Source organism: Elephas maximus, chromosome 6 (assembly GCF_024166365.1).
Source record: "Elephas maximus indicus isolate mEleMax1 chromosome 6, mEleMax1 primary haplotype, whole genome shotgun sequence".
Lineage (NCBI taxonomy): Eukaryota > Metazoa > Chordata > Mammalia > Proboscidea > Elephantidae > Elephas > Elephas maximus.
Window position 1 is genome coordinate 126,556,502 of NC_064824.1, and position 24,619 is coordinate 126,581,120.

The 24,619-nt window shown below is 37.4% G+C and overlaps 1 protein-coding gene across 1 annotated transcript in view; it reads right to left on the reverse strand.

Annotated features, from left to right (window-relative positions):
• The window catches only part of LOC126078362 (putative serine protease K12H4.7), a 71,877-nt gene extending 51,913 nt beyond the window's left edge, over positions 1–19,964 (reverse strand). Inside the window, exons 1-3 of the mRNA XM_049888848.1 lie at positions 19,770–19,964; positions 12,455–12,639; positions 1,913–2,145 (exon numbers count right to left, since the gene is read on the reverse strand). Of these exons, the coding sequence (XP_049744805.1) occupies positions 1,913–2,145; positions 12,455–12,639; positions 19,770–19,964 (613 nt within the window). The remainder of the gene's footprint in view (positions 1–1,912; positions 2,146–12,454; positions 12,640–19,769) is intronic.
• Between the last annotated feature and the right edge of the window lie 4,655 nt (positions 19,965–24,619).

Below are 24,619 nucleotides of genomic sequence, written 5' to 3' on the forward strand. Positions count from 1 at the left end.
AAAATGATATGATGTTTCCTTAGAGAGGTAGAAACAGAAATATCATATGATCCAGCAATCCCAATCCTAGAATACACCCTAAAGAAATAAGAGTCGTCACACGAATAGGCGGATGCACACTCATGTTCATTGCAGCATTGATCACAATAGTGAAAAGATGGAAACAACCCAGATGTCCATCAACAGAGGAATGGATAAATGAAGTATGGTGCATACACACAACGGAGTGTTATGCAACGATAAAGAACAATGATGAATTTGTGAATCATCTCACAACATGGATGAATCTGTAGGGCTCTATGCTAAGTGAAATTAGTCAATCACAAAAGAACAAATATTATAGGAGACCACTACTGTAAAAACTCACGAAAATTTTACATACAAAATAAAACAATCTTTTATGGTTATGAAGGAGTGTGGGGTGGGGATGGAAAAACATTAAATAGACAATAGATAAGTAGTAACTTTGGTGAAGGGTAAGACAGTACGCAATAATTGGGAAGCCAGAACAACTTACAACAGACAAGGCGGTGGAATCTCAATAGACACAACAAAACTCCCTGAGGGATCTAATTGCCAAACTGAGGGCTGTGGGCACCAGGGTCTCAGTGAACATCCAGCTTAATTGGCATAACACAGTTTATAAAGAAAATGTTCTACATTCTACTTTGTGAGTAGCATCTGGGGCCTTAAATCCTGTAAGCAGCCATCCAAGATACTCTACTGGTATCACCCCTTCATGAGCAAGGGAGAAGGAAGAAAACTAAAGATATAAGGGAAATATTAGTCCAAAGGACTAATGGACCACATCTGCCATGGCCTCCACCAGGCTAAGTCCAGTACAAATATCTGGTGCACGGCTACCACTACTGACTGCTCTGACTGGGGTTACAATAAAGGGTCTGGGACAGAGCTGGCAAAAAATGTAAAACAAAATTCTAACTCACATAAAAGACCAGACTTACTGGCCTGTAAAGACTTTAGAAGCTTCAAGAGTATGGTCCCTGGACATCCTTTTAGCTCAGTAATGAAATCACTCCTGAGGTTCACCCTTCAGCCAAAGACTAGACAGGTATATAAAACAAAATGAGACTAAAGGAGCACATCAGCCCAGGGACAAGGATGAGAAGACAGGAAGGGATAGGAAAGCAGGTAATAGGGAACCCAAGGTGGAGAAGGGAGAGTGTTGACATGTCATGGAGTTGGTAACCAATGTCATAAAACAATATGTGTACTAACTGTTTAATAAGAAACTAGTTTGTTCTCTAAACCTTCATCTAAAGAACAAAAACGAGTTAAAATATTAAAAAAAGAATAGGTAAGTTTTGTCATTTAAAAAAAAAAACTTTTTGTTAACTTTTTTTGGAAAAAAACTAAATCATGAATTCTTTCACCATTAAATCAAAAGCTGTGACTTATCACATCATTTCCACCAATTAAGAAGCTGTCACCCATCATATAGCTGCAAATATGGATACCAACTACCAATGGTAGGTAGTATAGGAATCTCTCATGGATCCTATCATATGGGGAGGAAGGTAGACTCAAGTCTAGTTGTGTGATGCTATATTATTGGACAGTGCCTGATTAAGTATTCACTAACTTGCAGATACTTTTGCTATTTTATATATATATTATATAGTATACATACCTATAGACTTATACGTGCACATATGTGCCATAAAAGCCAAACCTGTTACCGCCATGTTGATTCCAACTTATGGTGACCTCATATGTGTCAAAGTAGAACTGTGCTCCATAGGGTTCTCAATGACTGATTTTTCAGTGGTAGATTGCCAGACTTTGCTTCCAAGGTGCCTCTGCATGGACTTGAACATCCAAACTTTCGATTATCAGCCAGATTGTTAAAAATCTGTGCCACCCAGGGACTCCATTATATAGATGGACTTACCATAAAAATTAGCTTTTGCTTTGATCGGTGCACTGCTGCCCACTGCTGCAGCAAACAGGTCAGGGTGTTTTAATCTCGACCACACTGCAAGGGAGCCACCATATGAACAGCCATATGCAACCCAATTATTTTTGGTGAGTCCCATTTTCTTTGCTATTTCAGTTCGGAAGTTCGCAATGTCAGCCAAGGCTTGCCTGCTGCTGAGGTAGTGGAGGCTGGCAGTACTCAGATCTCTATAATTAAAGCATAAAAACATTCTGTGACAACAAAGCAGAGAATATGGGGTTTAACATGAGCTTTATAGCAAAGTAAACATGAATATTATGAAAAGATGTTGAATATTTATATCAGGTCCAACTTGAAATTTCAGTCAGCATAATCTGGTTGACAGTGAGAAAGAAATGCAGGAAATAGCAATAACTGATATCATTCGTCTCATTTTAGTTATGTAATTTCTTCTTGTCGACATTCTGAAGGAGCTTCAAATGCCTGTCACTACCCATATTGTTTCTAATTTTTGCATTCCAGTCACCAGTAACTATCAATGCCACCTGATTGCATGTTTCCAAAGGGAAGAAATGATGAAATAAAAGAGCTGAATAGAAGATTTCAAAATGCTTGGTGCCCGTGATCAGTCTGCAGAATCCACCCACCTGTATGCTTTAGGGAACAGGGACATGCTTTCCTCAGAGACACATTGGGGACTTTTCTCAGCCCCCGCCTTGTTCAGAGTGTGACCCCCTGCTGAAACCTGATACTGGTACCTACACTAATCACCCTGCCCCTCAAAGACTGTAGGACAGAGCCTGTACCACACACTTGATGATCAGCTACCTGGACACCTGAGCTGAATTCAGACAAGAAAAATGAATGGACTTCTAGACTGATATACTTGATAACAGCTCTAGCCAGGTAGGGACAGGACACCAGAGCTCCAAAGACAAAAATAATCAAGCTAGCTCACTCAAGCAAACCATCTAGGCATATCAAAATAAAACAAAGCAAGAAACTATGACACTGTAAGGAAATATAAAATAAACTAATACAATAACTTATAGATGGCTCAGAAACAACAGTCAACATCGAGTCACATAAAGAATCAGACCATGATCGCCTCAACAAGCTCTCAAAACAATCAAGGGATCATCTAGATGAAAGTGCCTTACTGGAATTACGAGAAGCAGAATACAAAAGATTAATATACAGAACCCTTCAAGATTTCAGGAAGAAAATGAAGCAATACCCAAACAAGCCAAGGAACACACAGATAAAACAATTGAAGAAATTAGAAAGATTATTCAGGAACATAATGAAAAATTTAATAAGCTGGAAAATTCCTTAATAGACAGGAATGAAGAAATTCAGAATATTAACAATAAAATTACAGAAGTAGATAACTCAATAGAAAGTCAGAGGAACAGAATTGAATAACGGGAAGGCAGAATTTCTGAACTTGAAGATAAATCACTTGGCACTAATATATTTGAAGAAAATCAGATAAAAGAATTTTAAAAAATGAAGAAAACTTAAGAATCATGTGGGACACCATCAAGAGAAATAACCTATGAGTGACTGCAGTACCAGAAGAGGGAGGAATCACAGAAAATGCAGAGAAAGTTGTTGCAGATTTGTTGGCAGTATACTTCCCTGATATCATGAAAGATGAGAAGATATCTATCCAAGATGCTCATTGAACTCCACATAAGGTAGATGCTAAATGAAAGTCACCAAGAAATATTATAATCAAACTCGCCAAAACCAAAGATAGAGGGTTTGAGGAGCAACTAGGAATAAACAAGAAGCCACCTACAAAGGAGAGTCAATAAGAATAAGCTCGGGCTACTCAGCAGAAACATGGAGGCAAGGAGGCAATGGGATGACTTATTTAGAAAATTGAAGAAAAAAATTGCCAGACAATAATCTTATATCCAGCAAAACTGTCTCTTAAATATGAAGATGAAATTAGGACATTTCCAGATAAACAGAAGTTTAAGGAATTTGTAAAAACCAAACCAAAACTACAAGAAATACTAAAGAGAGTTCTTTGGTTAGGGAATCAATAATAACAGGTAACAACCCAAGACTAGAACACTGGGAAGAGCAATCAGAAGTAAACCAAGACAGGGAAATCAAAAAACCAAAGCAAGATAACCAACCAAGCCAAAAAAAAAAAAAGCTCAAAACGCTACAGTGATGTTATTACGTAAAAGAAGTCAACATTAAAACAGTACAGAGGAACTAAGAAATGTAGTTATAGATCTTCCATATGGAGTGAAAGATAAGGTGATACAAAGAAATAGGTTTAAATTTAGAAAAATAGGGGTAAATAATAAGGTAACCACAAAGGAGACAAACTAGCAAACTCATCAAAATAAAATGCAAGAAAAAAACAGAGACTCAGCAGAAACAAAGTCAACAACAAATATGAGAAAAGGACAATATATAAAGATAATCTACTCAGCACATAAAATTAAGTGGGAAAAATAAACTGTCAACAACACACACAAAAAAAGACATCAAAATGATAGCACTAAATTCATATCTATCTATAATTACACTGAATATAAATGGACTAAATTCACCAAAAAAGAGACAGAGAGTGGCAGAATGGATTAAAACAAGATCTGTCTATACACTGCCTACAAGAGACACACCTTAGACTTAGAGACACAAACTAAAACTCAAAGGATGGAAAAAAAATATGTCAAGCAAACAACAATCAAAAAGGAGCAGGAGTGGCAATATTAATTTCTGACAAATACACTTTAAAGTTAAATCCATCATAAAAGATAAGGAGGGACACTATATAATGATTAAAGGGACAATATACCAAGAGGATATAACCATATTAAATATTTATGCACCCAATGACAGGGTTGCAAGATACATAAAACAAACTCTATCAGCACTGAAAAGTGTGATAGACAGTTCCACAATAATAGTAGGAGAACTCAACAGACCACTTTCGGTGAAGGGCAGGACATCCAGAAAGAAGCTCAATAAAGACATGGAAGATCTAAATGACACAATCAACTAACTTGACCTCATAGGCATATACAGAACACTCCACCCTACAGCAACCAAGTATACTTTCTTTTCTAGTGTACATAGAACATTCTCTGGAATAGATCATATATTAGATCATAAAGCAAGCCTTAGCAGAATACAAAACACTAAAATATTACAAAGCATCTTCTCTGACCATAAGACCACAAAAATAGAAATCAATAACAGAAAAAGCAGGGAAAAGAAATCAGACATTTGGAAACTGAACTATACCCTGCTCAAAAAAGACTGGGTTATAGAAGACATTAAGGATGGAAAAAGGAAATTCATAGAATCCGATGAGAACGAAAACGCTTCCTATCAGATCCTTCAGGACACAGTGAAAGCAGTGCTCAGAGGTCAATGTACTTAAATAAAAGCATGCATGCAAAAAGAAGAAAGGGCCAAAATCAAAGAACTATCCCTACAACCTGAACAAATAGAAAGAGAGCCACAAAAGAAATCCTCAGGCGTAAGAAGAAAAGAAATAATAAAAATTAGAGTAGAACTAAATGAAACAAAGAACAGAAAAACAATTGAAAGAATTAACAAGACCAAAAGCTGGTTCTTTGAAAAGATCCACAAAATTGATAAACCAATGGCCCAAATGACAAAAGAAAACCAGGAGAGGAAGCAAAGAAGAAATGAGATGGGGGATATTACAACAGACCCAACTGAAATTAAAAGAATCCTCTTAGGTTACTATGAAAAATTGTACTCTAAAAATTTAAAAACCTAGAAGGAATGGATGAATTCCTAGAAACACACTATCTACCTAAACTAACACAAACAGAGGTAGAACAACTAAATGGACCTATAACAAAAGAAGGGATTGAAAAGGTAATCAAAAAACTCCCCCCGCCCCCCTCAAAAAACCTGGCCTGGGTGGCTTCACTGCAGAGTTCTACCAAACTTTCAGAGAAGAGTTAACACCACTACTACTAAAGGTATTTCAGAGCATAGAAAAGGACAGACTACTCCCAAACTCATTCTATGAAGCCACCATGTTCCTGATACTAAAACCAGGTAAAGACACCACTGAAAAAGAATATTCCAGACCTATATTGCTCATGAACTTTAGATGCAAAAAAACCTTAACAAAATTCTAGCTAACAGAATTCAACAACATTTCAAAAAAAAAATTCACCATGACAAAGTGAGATTCATACCAGGTATGCAGGGATGGTTCAACATTAAAAAACAATTAATGTCATCCATCATATAAATAAGAAAAAAAAGACAAGAATCACCTGATTTCATTAACTGATGTAGAAAAGATATTTGACAAAGTTCAACACCCATTCCTGATTAAAAAAAACTCTCAGCAAAAAAGGAATAAAAGGAAAATTCCTCAATGTAATAAAGGGCATTGATACAAAGTCAATAGCCAACATCATCCTAAATGGAGAAAGCCTGAAAGCATTCCCCTTGAAATTGTGAAACAGACAAGGATGCCCTTTATCACTGCTCTTATTCAACATTGTGTTGGAGGTCCTAGCCAGAGAAATTAGGCTAGTTAAAGAAATAAAGTGCATCCAGATTGGCAAGAAAGAAGTAAAAGTACCTCTATTTGCAGAAGACATGATCTTATACAGAGGAAACCCTAAGGAATCCTCAAGTAAACTAACTGAAACTAATAGAAGAGTTCAGCAGAGTATCGGGATATGAGATAAACATAAAAAAAAAATCAGTTCGATTCCTCTACGCCAACAAAAAGAACATCAAAGAGGAAATCACCAAATCAGTGCCATTTACAGTAGCCCCCAAGAAAATAAAATGCTTAGGAATAAATCTTACCAGAGATGTAAAAGGCTTATACAAAGAAAACTACAGTACACTTCTGCAAGAAACCAAAAGAGACTTACATAAGTGGAAGAACATACCTTGCTCATGGATAGGAAGACTTAACATTATAAAAATGTCTATTCTACCAAAAGCGATCTATACATTTAATGTAATTCCAATCGAAACTCCAAGGACATTCTTTAATGAGATGGAGAAACAAATCACCAACTTCATATGGAAGGGAAAGAGGCCCTGGGAAAGTAAAGTACTACTGAAAAAGAAGAACAAAGTGAGAGGCCTTATTCTACCTGATTTTAGAACCTATTATACTGTCACAGTAGTCAAAACAGCCTGATACTGGTATAACAACAGAAACATAGACCAATGAAATAGAAATGAGAGTGCAGACATAAATCCATCAATTTATGAGCAGTTCATACTTGACAAAGGCCCAAAAACAGTTAAACAGGGAAAAGACAGTCTTTTTAACAAATGGTACTGTCATAACTGGATATCCATCTGCAAAAAATGAAACAATATCCGTACCTCACTCTATGCACAAAAATGAGCTCAAAATGGATCAAAGACCTAAGTATAAAATATAAAATGTTAAAGATCACGGGGAAAAAATAGGGAAAATGTTTAGGAGCCCTAATATGTAGCATAAACCGTATACAAAACATTACTAACAATGCAGAAGAAAAACTACATAACTGGGAGCTCCTCAAACACCTATGCTCATCCAAAGACTTCAGCAAAAGGGTAAAAAGATAACCTACAGACTGGGGACATTTCCGATCAGTGCCTGATCTCTAAAATCTACATGATACTGCAAAAACTCAACTACGAAAACCAATTAAAAAATGGCAAAAGATATGAACAGACACTTCGCTAAAGAAAACATTCAGGTAGCTAACAGATACGTGAGGGTATGCTCATGATTATTAGCCATTAGAGAAATGCAAATCAAAACTACAATGAGATTCCATCTCACTCCAAGAAGACTGGCATTAACCCAAAAATACAAAATAATAAATGTTGGAGAGGTTGTGGAGAGATTGGAACACTTATAAACTGCTGGTGGGAATGTAGAATGGTACAACCACTTTGTAAATCGATTTGGCACTTCCTTAAAAAGCTAGAGATAGAACTACCATACCATCCAGCAATCCCACTCCTTGGAATATATCCTGGAGAAATAAGAGCCTTTACACAAACAGATATATGCACACCCGTGTCCATTGCAGCACTGCTTACAATAGCGAAAAGATGGATGCAACCCAGGTGCCCATCAATGAAGGAATGGATAAATAAACTGCGGTAAATTCACACGATGGAATACTATGCATCAATAAAGAACAGTGATGAATCTGTGAAACATTTCATAACATGGAGGAATCTGGAAGGCATTATGCTAAGTGATATTAGTCAGTTTCAAAAGGACAAATATTGTATAAGACCACTATTATAAGAACTCAAGAAATAGTTTAAATAGAGAAGAAAATATTCTTTGATGGTTACGAGATGGGGGAGGGAGAGAGGGTGGGAGAGGAGTATTCACTAATTAGGTAGAAGATAAGAACTATTTTAAGAGAAAGAAAAGATAACACACAAACCAGGTGAGGTCAGCACAACTAGACTAAATCAAAAGCAGTTTCCTGAATAAACTGAATGCCTCGAAGGCCAGCGTAACAGGGGCAGGGGTTTGGGGACCTGGTTTCAGGGGACATCTAAGTCAATTGGCATAATAAAATCTATTAAGAAAACATTCTGCATCCCACTTTGGAGAGGGGCATCTGGGGTCTTAAACGGTAGCAAGCAGCCATCTAAGATGCATCAATCAGTCTCAACCCACCTGGATCAAAGGAGAATGAAGAACACCAAGGACACAAGGTAATTATGAGCCCAAGAGAAAGAAAGGGGCACCTAAACCAGAGACTACATCAGCCTGAGACAAGAAGAACTAGATGGTGCTGGTCTACAACTGATGACTGCCCTGACAGGGAACACAACAGAGAACCCCTGAGGGAGCAGGAGAGCAGTGGAGTGCAGACCCCAAAATTCTGTAAAAAGACCAGACTTAATGGTCTGACTGAGACTAGAAGAACCCTGGTGGTCATGGCACCCAGACCTTCTGTTGTCCCAGGACAGGAACCATTCTCAAAGCCAACACTTCACAGGGATTGGACTGGACAATGGGATTGGACTGGACATTGAATTGGATAGGGATGCTGGTGAGGAGGGAGCTTCTTGGAATAGGTGGACACTTGAGACAATGTTGGTATCTCCTCCCTGGAGGGGAGATGAGAGGGTAGAGGGGGTTAGAAGCTGGTGAAACGGACGCAAAAAGAGAAAGTGGAGGGAGGGAGCGGGCTGTTTCATAAGGGGGAGAGCAATTGAGAGTATGAGGCAAGGTGTACATGAGATTTGTGTGAGAGACGGACTTGATTTTTAAACTTTCACTTAAAGCACAATAAAAGTAAAAATGAAAAAGTAAAAAAGAAAAAAAAAATGAGACTAAAGGGGCACAGCACCCCAGGAGCAAGGACTAGAACAAGAAAGTTGGTAATAAGGGGGAAAAAAAAAAACATTTCAAAGGACTCCAGAGGACAAAGTATTATACTGACATGCACCAAGCCCTGGACATAGAAAACAAAAAGAAAGAACAAACTCAGCATTTCTCAAGCTGAAAGAAAAAAAAACTCAAGCCTTGAGTTGGAGTCTTGAAGTTTTCTACGAGGAAAATATCAAACAACACAGGAACTATCAAAAGAAGATGGAAGGAATACACGGAGTCAGTAAACCAAAAAAGAGCTGGCTGACGTTCAACCATTTCAGAAGGTAGCATATGATCGGGAATTGATGGTACTGAGAAAGTTTCATGCTGCACTAAAGGCGGTTGTGAAAAATAAGTCTCCAGGAATTGAAAGAGCATCAATTGAGACATTTCAAAAAACAAATGCAGCACTGGAAGAGCTCACTTGTCTATACCAAGAAATTTTGAAGATAGCTACCTGGTCAATGGACTAGCTGTGATCCATATTTATACCTATTTCCAAGAAAGGTGATCCGACTGAATGTGGAAATTATCAAACAATATCACTAATATCACATGCTAATAGGATTTTCCTGAAGATCATTCAAAAGTGGCTGCAGTAGTATATCAATAGGGAACCGCCCGAAATTCAAGCCAGATGTAGAAGAGGACTTGGAACCAGTGATAAGGTACACCTGATCCAAGTCGTGGTGTTTTCAATCTCCTCATGTGCATGTGAACGCTGGAAAATGAGTAAATAAGACCGAAGAAGAATTGACACCTTTGAATTGTGGTGTTGGCAAAGAACATTGAATACATCAAGGACTACGAAAAGAACAAACAAATCTGTCTTGGACGAAGTACAACTAGAATGCTTCTCAGAAGTAATGATGGCAAGACTATGTCTCAAATACTCTGGTCATGTTGTCAGGAGGGAACAATTCCAAGAGAAGGACATCATGCATTGCAAAATACAGGGTCAGCAGAAAAGGGAAGAAGACCCTTAATGAGATGGATTCACACAGTGGCTGCAACAACGGGCTCAAGCATAGTAATGATTGTGAGGAAGGTATAGGACTGGGTGGTGTTTCTTTCTGTTGTATATAGGGTCAATATGAATTGGAACCAACTCATTGGCACCTAATAACAGCAAATACCCATATGATCTCATTTCTTCGTCCACCAAACTGAACCACAACTATCACATTATTACTCAGACTCAGAGAGGAGCCCATTTTTGAAAGGGCTAAAATGTCAGAGATTTAATTGTTTGCAAAGCTTTACAAAAACACATATTAAATTGTACTGATGTTGTTTTCCATCCTTTCTCCTTTTCTGCTACATGTAGACAAAGCAGTATTTAAACCTAAGTTTCTCAGTTATAAGATAACTAAGTAAAATTTTCAAAATTTATTTTTCAATGATGTTTCTTACATAGTATGGCTTCTTATAAACCTGGGATGTTTTTAATCCTTATTGCTAAAGAAAAAATTCTCCCTCTCCCCCCTCCAAATGATGCTACAACTAGCTGATTATGGATTTAAAACTAGACAAAGGGCATAGAATACTCACAAAAAGAAACACAATCGGCAAATATTTGAAAATGATTAGCCCTTTCTATTATCAAAGCTACACAAATATGAGTATTTTTCCCTTCCTATCAAACTGTCAAGATTTATTTTAGTACTTAGTGTTGGCATGGATTTGAGGAGACAGTTTCTCTCCTATACCACTTGTGGAAATATGGACTGGTAGAATCATTCAGAAAGCAATTTGCCCTCATGCAATAAGTACATCAAGAGGCAAAAATGTTTACCTTGGCTCAGCATTTCTACTAAGAAGCTACAGCAGAACCTGTTAATTTTCCCCTTATATTTACTTTCCCTTTTATCTTTATGTAATCAGAGTCCTGGGTTTCAACTGTGAGCATGGCTGCCCAGGATAAACACTATGTATCCTAGCCACCCTTCCAGCCAGATGTGGACTTACTGTGTAAGATCAAGGCAGTGGAAACATGTAGATAAGATTTATGGGAATACTCTGTCATAGATTTCACCCCACTTTCTAAAAGTAAATTCTCAGACCTGTAGACTCTCCCCCAATTTGTTCACTTGATCTCCAAATTCTATTATAGTTTCTTTCTAACCCCCAGCTTAGTGAAAAATAGCACATGAAGTTAATTTGGATAGCAAACGAGTTATTTGCTATAGTTATTTCCTAAAACACAGTTATTCCATTCCTGGACAGCAATTTACTTCCTTTGACAAATCACTAAAGAAAACTCGGACTTAAAACTATATATATAGACTATCACAACTCCATAAACACAGATGAACAAATCAAAGTTTCTAATGAAGAAATGTAGAACTGATGGAATTATTGGAGTGTCACCTCACTACCAAAAGATAAGTGGACATGCAATTCAAAAATCACATTTGTGGAGTTATGGTTAGATAGAAGCCTATGAAACCTTCAGTAATTATTAGTCTGTCGTGATAAAAGCTACCACTTCGACTCATAAAAAAGGTATCACTTTACTGACACTAATCTCATTCTCAGGCTTATAAGAAGCAATCCTTATTTTAATGACAATAAAAGATTCTGACATTAAATTGGATTTTTCAGAACCCCAAGAAAATTTTAAACTTCGTTCTATTTGCTTGACTTCATATAATGAATAGCTTATAATTCTAAGAAAGTAAGTTAAAAAAATATCTTTCTACTGGGGGAGAAAATAGTAGGTGGCAAGAATAAGCTATTGAGACAAAAACAGATCTCATTCTTGTTTCTTGCTCTGCCACTGCAGGCTGGAATTTAATACAATATCCAGTTATGTTTGATGAGTGGTTTTAACAAAACGGTCATCACTTTTCCATGAGGAGGATAATTTTCATGCTATAAAATTCTATTGGAGTAGAAAAAAAAAAAGAAGTATGTTTCCTGTTCAGGAAAATAAGTTTTAAAATGAAATTATAGTACATAAGGAATACATTTTTTAAAAGGAAATTTCACTTCAATCTTTTTATCAAGAACATTGTTCCTAACTAGAACCTCTACGTACAGTTTTTCTTTCTTATCAAGAGGAGCATATCTGGAGTTAACATTGCCTAAATGAAAAAGAGAGAGAAGAGCAACCACAATGAGAACAACCACAAAAAAGACAACCTTAGACTTACCCTGTTGGTTGGCTGTGTCCGTAAAACCTATGTTCCAGAAGTAAGAAGAGGGCGCCCAATCTCTCAGCATATGTAACCCAGGTTTTACTTATTGATACCCAGGATTCGCAGGCAATCCACGCCCCTCCAATCATCAGAAATACTGGCCCTCCAGGTTTATAAAAGGCATCATTAATGAAATATCTCTGTGAAAGTAAAAATATTTTTGTAAGTCACTAACTCAGCAGGCCTCGCAGATTGTTTTTGCTTTCTGATAACTGGATAGCAGCATGATTTGACTTGTGAGATTTGAATTATGATTCTAAGAACAACAAAAGCAACCCATTGCCGTTGAATCAATTCCTACTCATAGAGACCCTACAGGGCAGAGAAGAGCTAAATCTGCAAAGCAAAGAGAAGAACTTCCCTATAGGGTTTCCAAGGAGTCCCTGGTGGATTCAAACTCCTGAACTTGTGGTTAGCTGCCATAGCTCTTAACCACTATGTTACCAGGTTTTCCATGATTCTAAGATCCCATTTAAATCAGTGTCATTGCTCAAGTCACTGTGCCTACATGCTGGACAAATTTATGTTTTTGCTTTTGGTGGTGAAATAGACCCAACGCAAAATCTGCCACTTCAACCATTTTCAAGTGTAGAATCCAGTGGTGTAAATTGCACCCACAAAGTGTAACCATCAGTACTACTTGTTTACATTTCAAGCTGATATTTCAAATTCAAATTTAGAATGCGAGATTCCTGTTTGATTTTATACTCGCAGCTATTTTCTTTTACTCTGAAAGTTTGGGTTGTGACATTAACATAATTATTTATTTGCTTTATGCAAATAATATATAGTAATACACATTAACATAACAACAGCAATATTAAAAGAAATGCTGGTGTTACAGTGGTTAAGTGCAAGGCTGCTAACTGCCTGGTGGGTGGTTCAAACCCACCAACTGCCCCTGGGAATAAATGGAATCCAACTGGCACATCTTTTTCCCAAAGAATGGCTGCTGGATTTGAACCACTGACCTTTCAGTTAGCAGCCTAGCTCTTAACCACTGCACTACCAGGGCTCTTCCAATAAATTTTACAGTCTAGGAAACACTGAGGGGCACTTCTGCTCTGTCCTATATAGTTGCTATGCCTTGGAATCAACATGACGGTATGCAGAAAGAACAATATTGAGAGAGTGTGTGTGGCTTCAGTGCTGAGTTAGAAAGCGAACCCACAATAGAAAGCAGGAGAGTACCGACACATTGTGGGAATTGAATCCAATGTCACAAAACAATTTGTGCATAAATTTTTGAATGAGAAACTAATTTTCTCTCTAAACTTTCACCTAAAATACAATTAATAAAAAGAGTGACATCATTACTGAAAACTGATTACCAATGTTTCTGTGTGTATGTATAGTTAGAATTTACAAGAGATATGAAGTCAAAGTACTGAGCTATCTAGTCACTTAAGATAATTCTGTCTAGTTAAGCCACAGATATTATAGACAATTAGCTCTTCTTTTTTCATTTTATTTTCAATTTTTAATTTTTTTATTGGAAATATTTCCATGGTTCCAAAGCTAAATCTGCAAAGCAAAGAATATTCAGAAAAACTGGGGTCATTTTATTTCCAGAAGCTTTTATCTCTGTCTCATGTATGTAACTGTTTTTACTTTTTATTTATTCTTCCATTATTTTGTAAAACATATACGTGTGTATATATATATATATATACACACACACATATATGTTTGTTGTTGTTAGGTGCCCTCGAATTGGTTCTGACTCATAGCGATCCTATGCACAACAGAACGAAACACTGCCCAGTCCTGAGCCATCCTTAAAATCGTTGTTACCCTTGAGCTCATTGTTGCACCCACTGTGTCAATCCGCCTCATTGATGGTCTTCCCCTTTTCCACTGACCCTGTACTCTGCCAAGCATGATGTCCTTCTCCAGGGACTGATCCCTCCTGACAACATGTCCAAAGTATGTAAGATGAAGTCTCGCCATCTTTGCTTCTAAGGTGTATTTTGGTTGTGCTTCTAAGACAGATTTGTTCATTCTTTTGGCAGTCCATGGTATATTCAATATTCTCCTCCAACACCACAATTCAAAGGGGTCAATTCTTCTTCAGTCTTCCTTATTCATTGTCCAGCTTTCACATGAATATAATACAATTGAAAATACCATGGCTTGGGTCAGACACACCTTAGTCTTCAAGGTGACATCTTTGCTCTTCAACACTTTAAAGAGGTCCTTTACAGCAGATTTACCCAATGAAATGCATCTTTTGATTTCTTGACTACTGCTTCCATGGCTATGGATTGTGGATCCAAGTAAAATGAAATCCTTGAGAATTTTAATCTTCTCTGTTAATCATGATGTTGCTCATTGGTCCAGTTGTGAGGATTTTTGTTTTCTTCATGTTGAGGTGCAATCCATACTGAAGGCTGTGGTCTTCATCTTCATTAGTAAGTGCTTCAGGTCTTCTTCACTTTCAGCAAGCAAGGTTGTGTCATCTGTATAACATAGGTTGTTAATGAGTCTTCCTCCAATCCTGATGCCTTGATATATATATATATTCTTTCTGCCATTTCTTAGGGTGCCATTCTGGTATTTTCACTCAATATCATATCATGGAGATCATTACATAGCAACATATTAAGATTTTTGAAATATTCCTTATTGTCTTTTACAACTACATTTTATTTTCAAGTGTAGACATATCTTAATAATTAGACTAGTATTATCTTGATGAATATTTGATTTATTTCCCATCTGCTCTTATTCTAAATGTTTCCAAAATCCATAGTTTGCACATACATCTTTCCATAGTTTTGTTAGTGTATCCTTGAGACAGATGCCTGGGAAAAAAAAAAAAAACATTGCCATCGAGTTGATTACTATTCATAGCAACCATATAGGACAGAGTAGAACTGCACCATAGAGTGTCCAAAGAGGGCATGGTGGATTTGAACTGCTGAAATGCTTAGCAACTGTAGCTCTTAATAACTACTTCACCAGGGTTTACAAAAGAGGGTGTAATTTTACTAAATATTGCTAAATTCTCCCTATAATGGTTACACCATTTAACCATTCCTAACAACTATGTATGAGAATGCCTGTTAACCAATAGCCTAGCCAACAGAGTAGGTCCTCAGGCTAGAAAAATGGTATTGGCAAGCAGTTCATAACTATGACCGAAGTTCTCCATAAGAATTCAAGAACTTAAGGCAAAGTCAACTCTCTGTAAAAGAGATCAGAACACTTAAAGAAAAAAAATAAAATAAAGAGCTGAAAACTATAGTGGTCATGTTCAAACTATAAGTAGAAGGAAAAATAAACTTATTATAGAAATAATTATTCACAGAATGAAGAATCTAGAGGTCAAGCTAGAAAAGAATTAGTAGAAATAAATGGAAAAGTATTTAATTGAATTAGAGAGAAAATTAGAACTAGTTGAGTGTAATTGACTATGTACACTCAGTAATGTGTAACTGGTGACTTTAAAAAAGAAAAGTAAATACATAGACTAGGAAAAATATATTATTAAAAAATGGTAAAGAATAAATAGACTGTATCTCAGGAAAAACTGGTATCAATTTGTCAATACCAACATGTGTCCCAAAACCCAAAAACGCAAACCCAATCTCTGTGAGTAGATTCCAACCCACAGTGAACTGAGAGTTCTGAGTAGAACCGCCCCACAGAGAATTCCAAGGAGTAGATGGTGGATTCAAGCTGCAAGCTCTTAACCTTGTGCCACCAGAACTCCAGATGTGTCCCAGGACATTTCATTTACTGCAAAGAAAAAGAAGGGATCCTTCAGGCATTCAGGCAAAAAGTCCCAAATAAGAAAGTATATATTTTGTTGGACTCCGCATGCTACATAGCAACACACAATGCTAGATGAGAGTTTAACTCAGGAAGGAAAACTGACAAGCAAGAATTATATATTTAACCATTCAGATATCACACAAGTAGTAAAATTCCAAGAGTATAATTATTTTAAGTCCTTCTTTAATAATCGATTTTAACAAAGGAATTAGGAGTGAAAAATTTATGTGTTTACATACAATTTTAAGCCTAAAACAACCAAGAGGTTATAGTTATTGAATAGAATGAAATATTGCAAAATACAAAAATTCAAAGCATATACTGATCAAAAGCAGAAAAATGCAGAACAGAATTTCAAGTTCTCATAGAATGTAGAATTACTGGATTCATGGAGGTTGGATGTACTCTTGAAATATTTGCCCTGATATACTCCTTAAACTTCAAACCAAAAATATCCCCTGAAGTCTTCTTAAAACCAAATAATAATTAGCTTTTCTACTAAAGTATGTGTGTCTCGAATGTTATGCTCTTTAAGGTCTATGTACATAGAAGAAAATTTGCTAAAGAAACCCTAAAGATTAGATAGGAATCTTAGGGGGCAGTGAATTTATGTTAATGGAGGAGGAACAAACCAGAAAAAGAGGGTGGGAATGGTTGCACAACTCAAAGAATAGAATCAATGTCACTAAATTAGACCTGTAGAAACTGTTGAACTGGAGTTTGTTTGACTGTTTATACTCTGAACCACAACAAAACACGTAAAATCAATTACAAACAAAACAAGAAACATATGGCTATAATATCGCTAACAAAATAGAAAAGTAAAGGAGTAAAGGTGGGAAGTTATATGCAAAAGGAAGGACTTTATCTTTTATAAAATCATAAAGAGAAGCATTAAGAATGTTTTGTTGTTGTTCCTAGGTGCTGTGGAGTTAGTTCTGACTCCTAGTGACCCCATGTACTAGAGAACAAAACACAGCCCTTTACTGTGTCACCCTCACAATCATTGCTACGTTTGAACCCATTGTTGCAGTCCCTGTGCCAATCCATCCTGTTGAGGATCTTTCGCTCTTTCCCTGCCCCTCTAGCAAGCGTGACGTCCATCTCCAGGGACTTGTCCCTGCCAATAACATACCCAAAGCACCTGTGTCAAAGTCTCCCCATCCTTGCTTCTGAGGAGTCTTCTGGCTCTACTTTTTCCAAGACAGATTTGTTCCTTCTTCTTTGCTTTTTAACATTTTAAGGAGGTCTTCTGCGGCTGAGTTGCCCCATGCAATCCATACTTTGATGTCTTGACTGCTGCTTCCATGGCTGTTGACTATGGATCCTTGTAAAATGAAATTCTTCACAACTTCAACCTTTTCTCCATTTATCATGATGCTGCTTATTGGTCCAGTTGTGGAATTTTTGTTTTCTTTATATCAAGGTGGAATCCATACTGAAGGCTGTAGTCTTTGTTCTGATCAGTATTTGCTTCAAGTTCTCTTTGCTTTTTGTAAACAAGCTTGTGTCATCTGCAGGTTGTTAATGTGTTTTCCTCCATACAACCAGTCAAAATTGAGTTTATTGAAATATTTTTATTTTTTTTTGTCAATTTGACTTCAGACCGTGTTGTTGTTGTTGTTGTTAGGTGCTGTTGAGTCTGTTCCAACTTGTAGAGACCCTATGCACAACAGAACAAAACACTACCCAGTCCTGAGCCATTCTTACAATCGTTGTTATGCTGAGCTCATTGTTGCACCCACTGTGTCAATCTACCTTGTTGAGGGTCTTCCTATTTTCTGATGACCCTGTACTCTGCCAAGCATGACGTCCTTCTCCAAAGACCAATCCCTCCTGACAACATGTCCAAAGTACGTAAGACACAGTCTTGCCCTCCTTGCTTCTAAGGAGCATTCTGGTTGTACTTCTTCCAAGACAGATTTGTTCGTTCTTTTGGGAGTCCATGGTGTATTCAGTATTCTTGGTCAACACAATCCAAAGGCTTCAATTCTTCTTCGGTCTTCCTTATTCATTTTCCAGGGTTCACATGAATATGAAGCAATTGAAAATACCATGGCCTGGTTCAGGAGCACCTTAGTCTTCAAGGTGACATCTTTGCTCTTCAACACTTTAAAGAGGTCCTTTGCAGCAGATTTACCCAATGCAATGTGTCTTTTGATTTCTTGACTGCTGCTTCCAGGGCTGTTGATTGAGGATCCAAGTAAAATGAAATCCTTGACAACTTCAATCTTTTCTCCATTTACCATGATGTTGCTCATTGGTCCATTTGGGGTAGTGGTTAACTGCTACGGCTGCTAATCAAAGGGTCAGCAGTTGGAATCTGCATTGTGCTCCTTAGAAACTCTATGGGACAGTTCTACTCTGTCCTATAGGGCCGCTATCAGACAGAATTGACTCAAAGGCACTGGGTTTTCCAACATTGGACCATAGAAATACATAATTATAAAACAATATCAAATTTAAAACACAAATTTTAAAAATAAAGTGAAATAAATGGGCATAAATGGTATAGGATTAGCACATTACCACACAGAATGGACCAATTTTGAGTGGCAGAGAAGTCAGTAACTTAACTGTATATCTTAGATAGAATCAATCCCATGGACAGATACACTGCAAAATAAATTTTTAATTGTTTTTTCATAATTATATTGTTGGTGAAAATGGTATTATTCTGAGACTGCTCTGTAATACAAGGTAAAGAAAATAAGTGATTGTGTAATTTTCTAAATCCATCATTCTTAATGTCCTTTTAAAATCTGGTAAATAAAGAGAATGAGTCAAGCATTTATACTACCTTTCCAATACAAATTGGGTCACCATGTAGCCAAATAATACATAATTGAAATTTCTTTTGTATTCATATTTCAGCTAAGAAATGAGGAATGAAGAAAATTAATATTATTATTTTGCAACCCCCCCAGTGTGAATAATTAGATCTAAGCATTGGGCATCAACAATTTCTACCATAACAAGAATAAAAAAAAAAAAAAAATTCAGGCATTTCATATCTCTACATAAAAGAACTTGCCATTATGAGGTGAACATGCTCCTATAAATTTTGATAAATTCTGTAGATACATCAACAGATTTGTAGAAATTCTATGTGGCCTCGAAAGCAAACAAACAAAAGTAACAGAAAATTTTCCTTCATTACTTCTTTAATGGCCTGTTACCTCAGTGAAATATCCTGAAACCAAAAAACCAGTCCCGTTGTCATGTAATCAGTTTTGATTCATGGTGGGTCCATGAGTGTCAGAGAACTACTGTGCTCCACAGAAGTTTCAGGGCTGTGACCTTTCAGAAGGAGATTATCAGGTCTTTCTTCCAAGGTTCCTTTTGCTGAGTTTGAACCACCAATTTTCATGTTGGTGGTTCAGTACTTAACCATTTGCACCACCCAGGGACTGAAAACCTTCCCCATCTCTTCTATACCTCCCAGACTTCTGCAGCACCAATGCCAAGGCTTCAAGCTCACACCATCTCCTACCTGGTCATTACTTTTTACCTGTGGCCATAACTGCGAAGAATTTTTGCTAAAATGGTCCAACTTTTGTGGGAAGGAACCAGCACGAGAAGGGTGCATCCCTTTGCTTGAATAGGAACCACGAGTCCGTCTCCAGAGAAAACTCTGAGCAGAGGAACAGAAGAGCAGCAGCAGCAGCCACCCAAGAACTTGGGCCATGGTCGAGTTGTGGGAAGAAGTTTCCACAGTTTGGACTGTTTCTACTGCAATTGCTCCCCACCCTAGTGCAATAATGACAGGCATCTGTAGTGGACCTAGGTCCCTGGGGCTACATGATGATCTCTGTCTCTAAAAATGTAGGTAGTACAATCTTCCCCACCTCCTTAGACTATGGGGACATTCAAGTAGAAAAGGTCAAATGGGGGAAGGGAAAAGATGCCTACTAGAGACCTTTCACCCCACATACTTGGGTGAAGACCCTGGGAAAGTGGTGCCCAGGGCTGCAGGAACCACCAAAGTTGAGAGCCCAGGGTAATAGTGAGAGATGTTGAGAAACTCATCCTGTATTGAATGATTTCCTTGTTTTTGCTTCCTTGTTGCTTTTGGTGTCTTCTGGCAGGGTTCCAAGACCACACACATAGAATGACCATTTGAAAGTACAAATTCCAAATGGTGGAACATTGTTGTGCACAAACCTAAGCATTTGAAGCTCCGGTTGTAATTTCATTCTTCTGTTTCCTCTTCTTTTTAGAACTGGTACTGCTATTGCTGTCTCATCCTAATCTTCATCAACACCACCATCATCACCCCTTTTTCAATGTCACCACTGCCATGAATCTGTACTGAGATGCCCAAACCCTGCTGACCTCCTGGAGATATAAGCAGTTACTTTGGCTTTTCTGCCTTGGAATGTCTTGTAGTAGAGTTAAGAAAGGAGCATCAGCACAGGAAAGTGATAGAAGAGAGAAAGGCACAGAAGTAATGGTCTGGGAGGGCTTTAAGTAAACTTATGAATATGCCATTATAGAACTGGGGTGTTTTAAATGGTGCAAGGATTTGCATACAGGTGAGATCTTAGAATGGTGTTTTTACTTCTCAATGGCGTTCTTATGTGCCTAGAGTCCAAAGAATAATTAACACCACTGGCTTGGATGGGTTTGAAGCTTTAACTCGGGGTGACCTTAGAACAAAACATTGCCTGGTCCTGCACCATTCACATAATTGTTGGTATCTTTGAGTTCATTGTTGCTGTCACCTGTCACTCTACCTCATGGAGGGTTTCAACTTAATTTTGCTGACCCTCTACCAAATATCACGTCCTTTTCTAGAAATTGGTCTTTCCTGATTACGTGTCCACAGTAAGCATGACAAAATCTCTTCATCCTCCGTGGTTTCTGAGGAGCATGCTACCTATATCTTATATTTTATGATTTCACTATTATTTTATTTATATGGAAGAACAGTGCTTGTAAGCTTCAGTCTTGTTCTTTTGCCACTTAATCAAGACCTCCTGGAAGTATAACTGGACATAAAGACCTCCTTGCAGTTGTCTTTGTTGTTAGATGCCATCAGATCAGCTCTGACTCATAACCACCCTAGGTAGAGCAGAAAGAAACACTACCCAGTTCTGAGCCATCCTGACAGTCTTTGCTATGTGTGAGCCCATTATTGCAACCATTGTATCAATCCATCTCCTCGAGAGCCTTCCTCATTTTCACTGACCCCTCTTCTTTACCAATCATGTTGTCCTTCTCCAGGAACTGGTCCCTCCAGATAAAATGTTCAACGTACCTGAGATGAAGTTTCACCATCCTTACTTCCAAGGGGCACTATGGATGTGTTTTTTGCAGGACAGACTTGTTAGTTCTATTTGGAAGTCCACAGTATATTCAGTATTCTTGACTAACACAGCAACTCAAAGGCGTCAATTCTTTGTCAGTCTTCCTTATTCATTGTCCAGTTTTTGCACACATATGAGGTGACTGAATATACAACGGCTCAGGTCCAGTACACCTTAGTCCCCAAAATGACAGCTGTCATTTTCAACACTTTATAGACTCCTTTTGCAACATAATTGTCCAATGCAATACATTGTTGTATTTCTTTACTATTGCTTCCATGTGTGTTTATTGTGGATCCCTGCAAAGAAATATGTAAATTAAGAGCATCAATAAATTCTTTCCCCTTAAGGAACCCTGACCTTACTAGTATTTGATTGTATCATGGGTCAGTAAATACTTTGCATCTTTTTGGTGCTATTTCCATACAAGCTGATAGACTCACAGAAGCATTTGAGAACTGGTCACAAGAAACTTTCTCATCCAGGTCTTTTAGTTCTTTCCACTCAAAATCTCAAGTTTGTATATCTATTTTTTTTTATTGTGCTTTAAGTGAAAGTTTAAAATTCAAGTTAGTTTCTCATATAAAAACTTATACACATATTGTTAAGTGACCCTAGTAGCTCTCCCTACTATGTGACAGCACACTTCACCTCTCCACTCTGTATTTTCCTTGTCCATTCAACCAGCTCCTGTCCCCTTCTGCCTTCTCATCTCACCTCCAGGCAGCATCTGCCTATTTAGTTTCATGCATCTCCTTGAGCCAAGAAGCACACTCTTCAACAGTACCATTTAATATCTTATAGTCCAGTCTAATCTTTGTCTGAAGAATTGGTCTCAGGAATGGTTTTAGTTTTGGGATAACAGAAAATCCAGGGGTGATGAACTCTGGGGTCCCTCCAGTCTCAGTGAGACCATCAAGCCTGGTCTTTTTAGTAGAAATTGAGTTCTGAACCCCACTTGTAGACTGCTCCATCCGGAACTCTCTGTTGTGTTCCCTGTCAGGGTGATCATTGGTGGTACCCAGGGACCATCTAGTTCTTCCTGTCTCAGGCTGATGGAATCTCTGGTTTATTTGGTCCTCTCTGTCTCTTAGGCTCATATTTTCCTTATGTCTTTGGTATTCATTATTCTACTATGCTCCAGGTGTGTTTGGACCAACTAATGCATCTTAGATGGCTGTTTGCTAGATTTAAGACCCAAGATGCCACTCACCATTGAGGGATGCAGAACATTTCTTAATAAACTTTGTTATGCCAATTGACCTAGCTGTCCCCTAGAACTATGGTCCCCAGACTCCTGCCTGTGCTACTTTGTCCTTAAAAGTGTTCAGTTGTGTTCAGGAGATGTCTTGATTTTGTTTAGTTCAGTTGTGCTGACTTCACCTGAGTTGTGTTGTTCTTCCCTTCACCTAAAATAATTCTTGTGTACTTCATCTAGTTAGTGAATAACCCTCACCCTCCCTCCCCACACTAGTAACCATCAAAGAATGTTGTCTTCTTTGTTTAAATATTTTTCTGAGTTCTTAGAGTAGTGGTCTCATAGAATACTTGCCCTTTGCAACTGTCTAATTTCACTCAGCATAATGCATTCCAGATTCCTCCATGTTATGAGAGATTTATAAGATTTATCACTGTTTATTATTTTTTATTGTCGCACAGTATTCCCTTTTGTGAATATATCATAATTTGTTTATCCATTCATCCATTGATGGATTCGTAGGTTGTTTACATCTTTTTGCTATTGTGAACAGTGCTGCAATGAACATGGGTGTGCGTATATCTCTTCTTTTGACAGCTCTTATTTCTCTAGGATATATTCCAAGCAGTGGGATTGCTGGATCATATGGTACTTCTATTTCTAGCTTTTTAAGGAAGCTCAAAATCAATTTCCTATGTGGTTTTACCATTTTACATTTCCACTCGCAGTGTATAAGTGTTCTAGTCTCTCCACAGCCTCTCCAAAATTTATTATTTTATGTTTTTGGCTTGATGCCAGCCTTGTTGGGGTGAGATGGTATCACATTGTAGTCTGGATTTGCTTTTCTCTAATAGCTCATGATCATAAGCATTTCCCCATGTATCTGTTAGCTGCCTTAATGACTTCATTGGTGAAGTGCCTGTTCATATCTTTTGCCTATTTTTTAATTGCGTTATTTCTCTTTTTGTTGTTGAGGTTTTGCAATATCTTCAGGATTTTAGAGATTAGGCACTGATTGAATTTGTGGTAGCCACAAATTTTTTCCCAGTTTAAAGGTTGTGTTTTTACTCTTTTGGTGAAGTCTTTGATGCGTGTTAAGTGTTTGATTTTTAGAAGCTCCCAATTATCTAGTTTCTATTTTGGTGTCTGTGCATTATTAGAAATGTTTTGTATTTCTATTAGCACTCCTAGCATTGTCCCTATTTTTTCTTCCATGATCTTTATCGTTTTAGATTTTATATTTAGGTCTCTAATCCATTTTGAGTTAGTTTTTGTGCATGGTGTGAGATATGGGTCTTGTTTCTTTTTTATGCAGATGGATATACAGTTATTCCATCATCATTTGTTAAAGAGACTGTCTTTTCCCCAATTAAGGACTCTGGGCCTTTGTCAAATATCAGTTGCTCATAAGTGCATAAATTTTCATCTGGGCTTTCTATTCTGTTCCACTGTTCTATGTATCTGTAGTTGTACCAGCACTAGGCTGTTTTGACTACCATGGTGGTATAATAGGTTCTAAAATCAGGTAGTGTGAGGCTTCCCACTTTGTTATTCTTTTTCAGTAATTCATTACTTATCCAGGGTCTATTCCCTTTCCATATAAAGTTGGTGATTTGCCATTAGAATTTAGATCGGGATTGTTTTGTATCTATAGATTGGTATAGAAGCTTCTGTTTGCCTGGAAATATTGTAATTTTGCTATCATAGTTGAGAGACAGTTTTGATGGATGTATAATTCTTCCCTTGAATTTTTTTTTTTGCCTTTAAGATTTTATGTATGTTGTCCCATTGCCTTTTTGCCTGCATGGTTTCTGCTGAGTAATCCGAGCTTAGTGT